Here is a 10,375-nt window from a genome sequence, read left to right on the forward strand (position 1 = left end):
TCCCTCTCCCTTCCTCTCTGTAAAAAAAAATCAATAAAATATATTTAAAAAAAAAAAAGTACAGGCAACAGCTGGCTGGCGTGGCTCAGTGGTTAAGCATCAACCTAGGGACAGGAAGTCACTGTTTGATTCCTGGTCAGGGCACATGCCTGGGTTGTGGGCTCAATCCCCAGTAGGGGGCGTTCAGGAGGCAGCTGATCAATGATTCTCTCTCATCATTGATGTTTCTATCTCTCCCTATCCCTTCCTCTCTGAAATTAATAATATGTGTGTGTGTGTGTGTGTGTGTGTGTGTGTGTGTGTCTGTGTGTTTAATTTTTGGGATATATATAATTTTTTTTAAGCACAGGCAACTAACACAAAATAGACATATGGGACTACTTCAAACGTAGTAGTGAAAACTTTTGTGCATTCAAGGACACAACAAGTGAAAGGCAGTCTGAGGAATGGGAGAAAATATTTGCAAATCATCTGTGCGAGGAGAGGTTAATATCCAGAATATCTTTCTGTGGCTGGACAAGAGAGGGAGAGAATGGATGCCGCTAGAAACGTTAGGGATTCATAAAAATCCAGATGCTGAGGATGGTGACTTTGGGGGTGGAAAAGGTGTAGGTACTTCGGTATGCTGCCTCAATTTGCTCATCTGTAATAGCACTTGATAGCAGGCTAACCTGTGTAAAGCTCTCAGTACTCAAAGGATGTTTGCTGCTGCTCTTGTTGCTATTATTATTATTATTGTCATTATTATTAAAGAGAGCCCTGGACAAAGAGGCAGGTACACACAGGTTCAATTCCTATCTCCACCCCTCTCAAGCTGTGTAACTTTAAGCTCTTTGGACCTGTTTTACCATATGTTTAACTAGGGGAAGATGATGAAACAATAATAGCTGTGCCAGAAGATTAAGGCTGAAAAACAATGTATATAGAGCCCATAGCTCAGTGCCAGGCACACAGAAGCACTCACCAGACGGTAGCTGCTTTTAAGCATTTCCTGGAAGCAGGAACCTTGTCTTCCAGGGGCTGGGCCAGTGTGACCTTGCTGGGTGTGGGTATGCCGTCACCTGAAGGAGCCAAGAAGCTATCCTTAGCTGTTTTTTCCACTGGAGCGTGTGCTTTTCCCAGGCTGGGAGAAGCCGTGTGGTACACACCTGTGCATGGAACCTGGGGCAGCAGAAGGTCATGGTACAGAGTGCAGGGGCTTGAGCAAAGCTCTCCACCTCTGTGTCCCCTGCAGAGATTTGGACTGTCACATTAGCAGGTCTCTTTCCAGGAACAGAATGTTCAATTGCATGTGGGAATTTGTGCAGCCTGCCTTTGTGGAAAGCCTCCAGCTGGCTGGGGGAGGGGGAGAAGGGGGGAAGTGGGCAGGACTAACCCGCCTCTGGCCTCCAGAGGCTTTCCACACTCCCACCCACGACTACAGTTCCCTGTCATGAGATGATCCTGTGGTGTAAGCACCAGAGCCAACTCACCTCTTGGTCCTGCTGTGTGACACTGGAGCAGTTCCTTAACCTCTCTGAGCCTCCATCGTCTTCTCTGTGAAATGGAGTTTGTAATTGGACCCACCTCAGAGGTCGGTGCCAGGTTCTTAGCATGGGACCTGGCATAGAGTTAGCGCCCGGTTAAATGGTAGTGAATACTCTTAGCCTAGAGGGTTTGGTAGCACCAGCTAAGCCTCCTTTCTCAGACACCCCCACAGCAGCAGCGCCTGGTCCTCTTTCATTCTGACCCCAAAGGACCCACATGGGGGACTTAGCATTCTGCTGGCCACGCCTTCCCTTTCCTTGGGCAGCCCCCCCGCCCCCCGCCTCTGCGACATCCTGCCCAGCTGTCCCATCGAACCTTCTGTGATGACGGAAATAGTCTCTGCGCCGCCCACTGACAGCCGCCAGCCACATACATGTAGCTGCCGAACACTTGCAATGCGGCTAGTGTAACTGAGAAACTGATTTTTAATGTTATTTGATTGTAATGAATTGAAATAGCCCCTGTGGCTGGCTGATGGCTACATAGTGGACAGATGTAGAAACGGATAAGGGGCAGGTGGCAGGAGGAAAACGCGAGGCCACGGGGGGCAGAATCAGGCCTAAGCAAACCAGCCACTGCCCCTCCCGGGCCTCAGTTTCCCCATCTGCTACTCAGAGCTGCGTGCGTTCTCTCACCAGCCGGAGGGCCTTTCCGGGGCTTGAGATGAAACAGGGAAGCCCTTGCAGGTGGAGGACTTCTTCCTCGCGCCTGTGCCTGTTCGAGGGAGAGCACGGAACCCCGGGGCGCCCGGCCGCGGGTGCGAGAGGCCCATTGACTCCGCGCTGCCCCACCCGCCCCCTCCCTGCGCAGGTGCAGGGAACCGGCTCCGGGAAGGGCGCGGGTTCCAGCCCCGCACGGCCATGCCTGGCTCTCCCGCAGCCGAGCCCCGGGGTCCCCCTCTGGACAGTGGCCAAGGTGCATCCAGGATAAGAGAGGATACGACAGAAGATGGCCGGTGATGAAAACGGCTCTTTTCCTCTGTGATCTTTCTCCCTCAACCCCCCCGCCCCCCCGCCCAGCGGAATCAGGAGTCAAACATCAGACGCATTCCGATAGAGGGGCCTCCCAGAGACACCTGGCTGTCCCAGACGGTCAAGGTCAGCAGGGACAAGGGGCTCTGAGAAACCGCCCCAGCCAAGCGGGGCCTAAGGAGACAGGACAACTGAAATGAGGTGCTCTCTGGGATTGGGTTCTGGAACAGAAAAAGAACATTTGAGCCCTGACCGTCTGGCTCAGTGGACAGAGCGTAGGCCTGCGGACTGCAGGGTCCCAGGTTCCATTCCGGTCAAGGGCATGTACCTTGGTTGTGGGCACATCCCCAGTAGGGGGTGTGCAGGAGGCAGCGGATCCATGTTTTTCTCTCATGGATGTTTCTAACTCTCCCTTCCTCTCTGTAAAAAAATAATGAAATATGTTTTTTAAAAAAAGAAAAAACATTTGGTAAAAACTTAAAAACTGAGGAACTGTAAGTAAGCTGTGGGTTTGAGTTTATGAACACTACCTTGGATAGTAATAACATATCAATATTGGTTCATTAATCATAACAAATGTACTATACTGAGATAAAATGCTCATAAAATTAAAACAGGGTTTGCTGCAGAGATCACATGGGAGCTCAATGGGAAAACACAAAGTAAACCAATTACAAAAGATTATGCGTATATGGTGTGAAATATCCCGAAAAGGTAGATCTAGAGAGACAGCAGCTTGTGACTGCCTGGGGCTGAGGGAGAGCGAGTGCTTGTGGGGACAGGGTTCTGCTGGGGAGGGTGAAAGGGCTCGGGAACTCGGTCGAGGTGATGGTTGTCCCACACTGTGTGTGCACGTACTAAATGCCACTGAATCACTCACTTTAAAAATAAAATGGTTAATTCATGCTATGTGAAATTCACCCCCAAAGTGTTATGTTAGACATTTTTTAATATATATTTTTTATTGATTTCGGAGAGGCAGGGAGAGAGAGAGAAACATCAATGATGAGAGAGAATCATTGATCGGCTGTCTCTTGCACACTCCACACTGGGGATTGGGCCTGTAACCCAGGCATATACCCTGACCAGGAATTGAACCGTGACCTCTTGATTAATAGGTTGATGCTCAACCACTGAGCCACGCCAGTTGGGTTATGTAGACATTTGATACAATAGTTCTGAAAACTTTTTTATTCTGTAAGTCTTTTGTGTTTTTTCTTTGGGGGTTTTCTTACAAACCCACAGTGGGGAATGGGGAGGGAGCTGGTATTGGTACAGTGGGGAAAATAAAATAAAACGTGTGCCTTAGAATCAGACATACCAGTTTGAGTCCCTACCCTGCCATTTGCTGGCTGTGTGACCTGGAGCAAATTACTTTACCTCTCTGAATCGGCTTCCTCACCTGCCAAGTGCATGATTGATGGCACCATTCAACGGGACCCACAACTCAGACCCAGGCACATGGAGGCAACGCCAAGTGTATGGCGCTGATGGCTTTGCCACCACCACCACCCCCAGCGATGAAGCTGGGCTGAGTGCCAAGGGGAGGAGGGTAAGAGGGTCAAGATTCCAAGATATGTGATTCCAGAAATAACCCCTTTCCTTACAAAGTGCTGATGACGAATACATACACCTCTTACTGGCAGGGCTTACGTGCGTGCGGTCACCCAAAGCAGACAGACTCAAGGACAACCCCAAGTCAGCAGGGAGCAAAGCAAACACTACAGCCTTATCTTGGGGCCTCGGGGTGACTATAAGAAGGCAGTTCTCAGATGGAGTCAGTCCTTTCTCGCTCATCAGTTTCACGACAGGATGAAACTCCTTGTGCTGGCTGCTCTGCTCACAGGTAGGCACGTCTTTCCAGCTCCACCCACTTCTTGGGCTAAGATCTCACTCTTTTGGAACGGGAGTCACAGGTCACAGGGCTGTCCAGACCTGGAATCTTTTATTAGTTTTATTTTATTTTATTAATTTAAAATATTTTTATTGATTTCAGAGAGGAAGAGAGAAACAGGAACATCAATGATGAGAGAGAATCATTGATCGGCTGCCTCTTGCACACCCCTCAATGGGGATCGAGCCCACAACCTGCGCATGTGCCCTGATCGGGAATTGAACTGTGACCTCCTAGTTCATAGGTCGATGCTCAACCACTGAGCCATGCCAGCTGGGCCAGACTTGGAGTCTTTATTCAGAGCTCCCTGTGGGGCTTAAAAGCTCCCATGTTGGGATTCCCTCAACTCCCCCCTCAAGCTGGCACCCTTCAACCTTCAGGTGTGAACTCAGGTAACCCCTCTCAAAAAGGCCCACCCTGTGCATCCAGGCGAACAAAGACCCCTCTTCTTTCTTTCTACCATGTCGCCTTGGCACAAGGTCCCATCTTCCCAGCACCTATCTTTGCTTGCGATTGGTATCTTGTTGGTTTGTTTGTTTTTTACCCCATCCCCACCCCCATCTACATGGGCTCTATGAGAGCAGAGACAGTGCTGTTTGCACCGTTGATTGAATGAATAAATGGACTCTGACACATTCCCAGCTCATTCATCCATCATTCATTCATTCATTCATTCAACATTAATGGTATCAGACTGAGATGAATGAGCCATGCTCCCTGTCGGAGGAACACACACATAGCAGCTTTCTGCGGACCGGCCTCCGCAAAGACAGAGCTGGTGGGATCAGAGAGAGAGAACAGGGAGGCAGGAGGAGGGTCTGGAGATGGGCCCTCATAGCCAGGCTCCTCTGGTCTGAGCAGGCTCCCAGCTCCTGCTCCAGGACACGGCCTCTCCGGCTGGGCTGCCGCCTGGAGGCTGCTGTCGGGCAGGGTGACCAGCGGCCGCCCTTCCGCTGCCCTGGGTCTAAGCACATGGAGTGGGTCCAGTGTCACAGACCAAGGAAAGGAGGGGCAAGGCAGGGGGCAAAGAGACAACAGTGGTGGCTGATTGAAACAGGACCCCAAAATCATTTCATGCCATCTTCTCTTTAGGGCACCAAATCTCACAGGGTCAGGCTCTGCAATGGGGAGAAGGGATCCTGCTTCCCTGTGTCTGGGGGGCCAAGCTTAGACAAACACTCAGCCAGAGGTAGACTTTTTAACTTCTTAAATCGATATTTACTGAGCACCTACTATGTGCCAAGAACTTTAATTCATGTATTGATGATTTCATCCATTTAACTCATCATATGTTTATTGAGTGTCTACTATGTGTCAGGCCCAATGTCAGGTCCTGCGGAATAAAAGCCCTGAGGCCTGTCCTCGAGTGCACAGTCCTGTGAGAGGGAGGCATTAAATAAGTAGAGCACAGACTGTGGGCGGTCCTATGAACAAAGAACATGAAGAAACGGGATAGCAGGGGAGCCACACAGCTGGACGGTCAGGACGGGCCTTTGAGGAGGTGGCTTTTAAACCAGGACCTTCCAGCCTTTTAAAGTGAGACGACGAGTGTGCAGGCAGAGGGAGCAGCGGGTGTGTGGGCCTTGAGGCAGAACCAGAGGCTGTCCTGTTGAGGATGGGAGGCCACAGAGGCCTCCTCACTATTCCTCACACTCCTGCCCCACCTCAGCCCCACAGTCCCCCACTTAACCCCCTATTTTAGATTCTTCTTAACCTGTTCCAAATTTTCACACTCCAGCGCAGTGGTTCTCAACCTTTCTAATGCCGCGACCCTTTAATACAGTTCCTCATGTTGTGGTGACCCCCAACCATAAAATTATTTTCGTTGCTACTTCACAACTGTAATTTTGCTACTGTTATGAATCGTAATGTAAATATCTGTGTTTTCCGATGGTCTTAGGTGACCCTGCTTGCGGTTCTCAACCTGTGGGTCGCTAGCAGGGTCGCCTAAGACCATCGGAAAACACAGATATTTACATTACGATTCATAACAGTAGCAAAATTACAGTTGTGAAGTAGCAACGAAAATAATTTTATGGTTGGGGGTCACCACAACATGAGGAACTGTATTAAAGGGTCGCGGCATTAGAAAGGTTGAGAACCACTGCTCTAACCAATTGAACTACCCGGCCAGGGCCGGTTATGTGACTTTATCTCAATTTACAACTATATATGTTTTTTTAAAGTTTTCATTAAGGAGTCATAGTCGCTTTGCCAGGTTTCTGTGTCCAGCTGTGTTCCGAGGAGGCAGCTGCCAGCGGTCAGAGCGGGCAGCGGGGGGCCTGAGAGCGCAGGCTGGCCGGCCATGAGCCCCAGGGCGCTGCAGGGCCCCCAGGGACGAACTTGAACGCCGGCTGTCTTCTTGCAGTGTGCGCCGCCGAGGGCGGCATCAGCACGCGGGCGGTGTGGCAGTTCCGCAACATGATCAAGTGCACGATGCCTGAGAGCGACCCCTTGAAAGATTACAACAACTACGGCTGCTACTGTGGCCTGGGCGGATCCGGAACCCCTGTGGATGAACTGGACAAGTGAGCACTTGATCTGCAGGGGGTTGGGGGGCCGGGGGGGGGGGGCGGGGGGAGCACGAGCCAAGGACCCTCACTAGGAAGCACAGGAAGGGGATTGCAGACTTGCTAAGGATAACCTATTTTCACCTCCTGTCATGTCAGCAAATGTTCAGGAGGATTCTAAACGCAACGCTCACTATTGGGGATGGGACGCAGAATGCGGGGATGTGAGGTAGTGGGTGCGGCTGCCCTCTAGTGGCAGGACATTGCCACACAAGCCATCACAGCAACGACTCAATGGGCATCTTCAGAATACATGATCCGACAGTCTTCCTGCAACCACTTTTTAAGTCGCCTTCAATAAACATGAGAAAAGGCCTTACACTTCTTCAAGCCACAAAACCAAAATCTCCCGGAGCCTGTCGGCTAAAACATCCCCACCTGTTCCGGAGAGAGCAGATGCGGGCGGACCTGCTGCCCCCGCACCTGCTCCTGCCTCACTCTTCCCCGATCCTCCACCCCCAGGTGCTGCCAGATACACGACCACTGCTACGACCAAGCCAAGAAGCTGGACACCTGCAAGTTCCTCCTGGACAACCCCTACACCAAAAGCTACTCATACAAATGCTCTGGCTCAGAGATCACCTGCAGCAGTATGTTCACCCCTCGTTGGCTTGTAGGCCCTCAGTGGGCAGGAGGGGACGTAATAGTGGTAATGGCTACCATTTGTTGATCAATTACTTGGTGCCAGGAACTATACCATTGTGATCCCCATTTTACAGATGAGGAAACTAAGGCTCGTAAAGAGCGTTTGGTTATTGAACACAGGTCTGTATGACTCAAAAGCCTCTGCTCTTAACTGCCATGTTATACTGTTTTATTATTTCATAAAAAGAGCCCACAACTAGCATTTATTAGGTTCTTATTACACGCCAGGTGCTAGGTGAGGCGTGTGTGTGAGGTAGGTTTTATTAGCCCCATTTTACAGGTCAGGAAGCTGAAGCTCAAAAATAGCCACTTTTGGATAACCTACTATCCCAAACCCACACAGCTTCTCAGTGGCAGGCTAACATCTGAACCCAGTTGCTTCTTTCCTCGAAGTCTCTGGTTTTAACCAGTAAGTGATGCAGCCTCGGATGAAATGTGTCCCTCCATAAGGCAGTTCTGAGGAGCAGACAGCTGAAAGGTGTTGTTGCTACTGTACAAACATCAAAATAACCACAATTCCAGTCCAAAGGTGCCATGGAAAACGTTACCCAGAACCCCGCCACCGTCAGAAGTAACGTATCATGCCTCCAGTTCATCTCTCTGAATTGTGGGATCAAACCCACAACCGTGGCGTATGGGGACAACGTGGTAACCAACTGAACTGGGTTCCACTTTCTATGGCAGAGATAGAAAATAAAGAGGAAACGTAAACACTTTCGATGTTGATAAGTATTGTAGAGAAAATAAAGCAGAGAGAGGAGATAGAGAACGGTGGAGAGATGGAGGGAACGTGTGTGTGAGTTAAAAGAATGTGGTGAGGGAAGCCCTCACTGAGAAAAAGACATCTGCAGAATGACCTGGAATGAGGGAGTGACCCACTGGTGGGAAGTGTTTCAAAGGACTTAGGATAAGGGTTAGGAGTAGAAGCCTACCCACAATTCATTTGTGGTTTTTAAAGGAAAGGAGCAGAAAGAAACAAAACTTTAATAAAATGATTGAAGGTAAGCAGAGATACACAGTTAGTTTATAGATAAAGTTCAAATGCATTTTAAATGCTAACTGTGCTGTTTCTTTTGGTTATAAAAGTAAACAAGGCCAAAGTAATAAAATCTCAGAAATATATGTCATGGAAAGTGGAAGGCACCTATAATCCTACTGCCCAGAGATAACCCGTTAGATATAATATATATATATTCAAATTTTTAGGCTTTACTAATTATTTTTTCCTTCAAGAAAATATATTAGGCCCTGCCAGCGTGGCTCAGTGGTTGAGCCAGGAGGTCACAGTTCGATTCCCGGTTAGGGCACATGCCCGGGTTGCAGGCTTGATCCCCAGTGTGGGTTGAGCAGGAGGCAACTGGTCAATGATTCTCTCTCATCATTGATGTTTCTATCTCTCTCCCCCTCTCTAAAATATATTTAAAAATAAAATATATTGGAAGTATTTCCACATATAGACATAATTATTTTAAATGTCTGTATAATATTCTATTATTTTTTTAAATATGAGCTTTAACGTAGAGAAACTGGCTTACTAAACTTCACTAAGTTGAAATTTAAAATACTTTGCTGCCTTAAGTGTAAGCTTTAGTGTTTTCCATATGGTTTATAATGGCTTACCTATGTTATCAGAGGTCTGTAGCTATGTGGGTGCAAAATAGACAAGACTTTCCAAAAGGCAGCGCTCACACCTAGGATCACCAGATGAACGCAGCTTGCCCAGTTAAATTTGACTTTGACATAGACAACCAACAATTTTTTAGTCTACATCCCAAACCTTGCATACATTGTTTATCTGAAATTCTGGCATTTTAATTGCTTAATTTGTCAGCCCTAAATTTGCACCAGTGGAATGGCCACTGAATTATTCCAGTTATTTTTTCCTGCCCCTGGGTTGTAGACAGCAGGCTCCACCTTGGCTCAGGCCTCTCCTCTTGCTCTTTTCCAGGCAAAAACAAACCCTGCCAGGCCTTCATCTGCGAATGCGACCGCAATGCTGCCATCTGCTTCTCCAAGGCCCCTTACTACAAGGAGCACAAGAACCTGGACACCAAGTACTGTCAGGACTGAGTGCCGCCTCTGTAACGCGTTACCCCGGTGGCTTCCGCCTTACAGTAAAGCACCTTGTTGAAAGGCTCGCGTTTGGAGATTGTTTTATTCTCTCTCTATCTGGGCCTCTTCCCAGTCCTTCGTGAGCATCATTCTTCCAGCCTTGGAAGTTGAATCACTCGCATATTTCCAGGAAGTGAGCACCCTGAGACCTGAGTAATGACGAACAACCCCTGATGGTTTACCCTGTGCCAGGACTGTGTGTCTCAAATTCCCTGGATGCCCTAAGCCTAAGAGGTTTTGACAGTTAGTAAGTCCTCCTTTTCTAAGCTGCCGCTCCGTAGGAGAGGCCCCTTGCCCAGAGCTATGCAAAGTAAGTAGCAAAGATGGGATCTGAACCCGGGGAGCCCATGAGAACACACACCCTTCACCACCCCCTACCCTGCCTGAAGCAGTGAGCTCTTGTTTCAGTCCAGCCCGGTCTCTCCTCTCATTTTTCTGCCTCCATTTTCAACCATTTTTCCTACAACTTTTTTTCTTTTCTAAGCCCTACAAAGACTTTACCACACTCTACAAGCTGATTTTCACATTGCGGTCATCAAACATAATAAACAGCCCTGGCTGGTTTGGCTCAGTGGATAGAGCGTTGGCCTGTGGACTGAAGGGTCCCAGGTTTGATTCCGGTCAAGGGCATGTACCTTGGTGGCAGGCACATCCCC

The 10,375-nt window shown here is 48.9% G+C and overlaps 1 protein-coding gene across 1 annotated transcript; it reads left to right on the forward strand.

Annotated features, from left to right (window-relative positions):
- Nucleotides 1–4,182: 4,182 nt before the first annotated feature.
- On the forward strand, nucleotides 4,183–9,744 carry PLA2G1B (phospholipase A2 group IB). The gene is made up of 4 exons (XM_080649998.1): nucleotides 4,183–4,344; nucleotides 6,761–6,920; nucleotides 7,425–7,552; nucleotides 9,556–9,744. Exons 1-4 carry the CDS (start codon nucleotides 4,311–4,313, stop codon nucleotides 9,675–9,677), a joined length of 444 nt encoding a protein of 147 aa, XP_080506124.1. The 5' UTR covers nucleotides 4,183–4,310; the 3' UTR covers nucleotides 9,678–9,744.
- Nucleotides 9,745–10,375: the final 631 nt, after the last annotated feature.

This window comes from Plecotus auritus (genome assembly GCF_963455305.1).
Source record: "Plecotus auritus genome assembly, chromosome: 13".
Taxonomy (NCBI): Eukaryota; Metazoa; Chordata; class Mammalia; order Chiroptera; family Vespertilionidae; genus Plecotus; species Plecotus auritus.

Coding starts and splice junctions, on each gene's coding strand:
- PLA2G1B (XM_080649998.1), top strand. CDS start 4,311: ATGAAACTCCTTGTGCTGGCTGCTCTGCTCACAG. Junction 6,921..7,424: donor CCTGTGGATGAACTGGACAA/GTGAGCACTTGA, acceptor CTCCACCCCCAG/GTGCTGCCAGATACACGACC. Junction 7,553..9,555: donor CTCAGAGATCACCTGCAGCA/GTATGTTCACCC, acceptor GCTCTTTTCCAG/GCAAAAACAAACCCTGCCAG.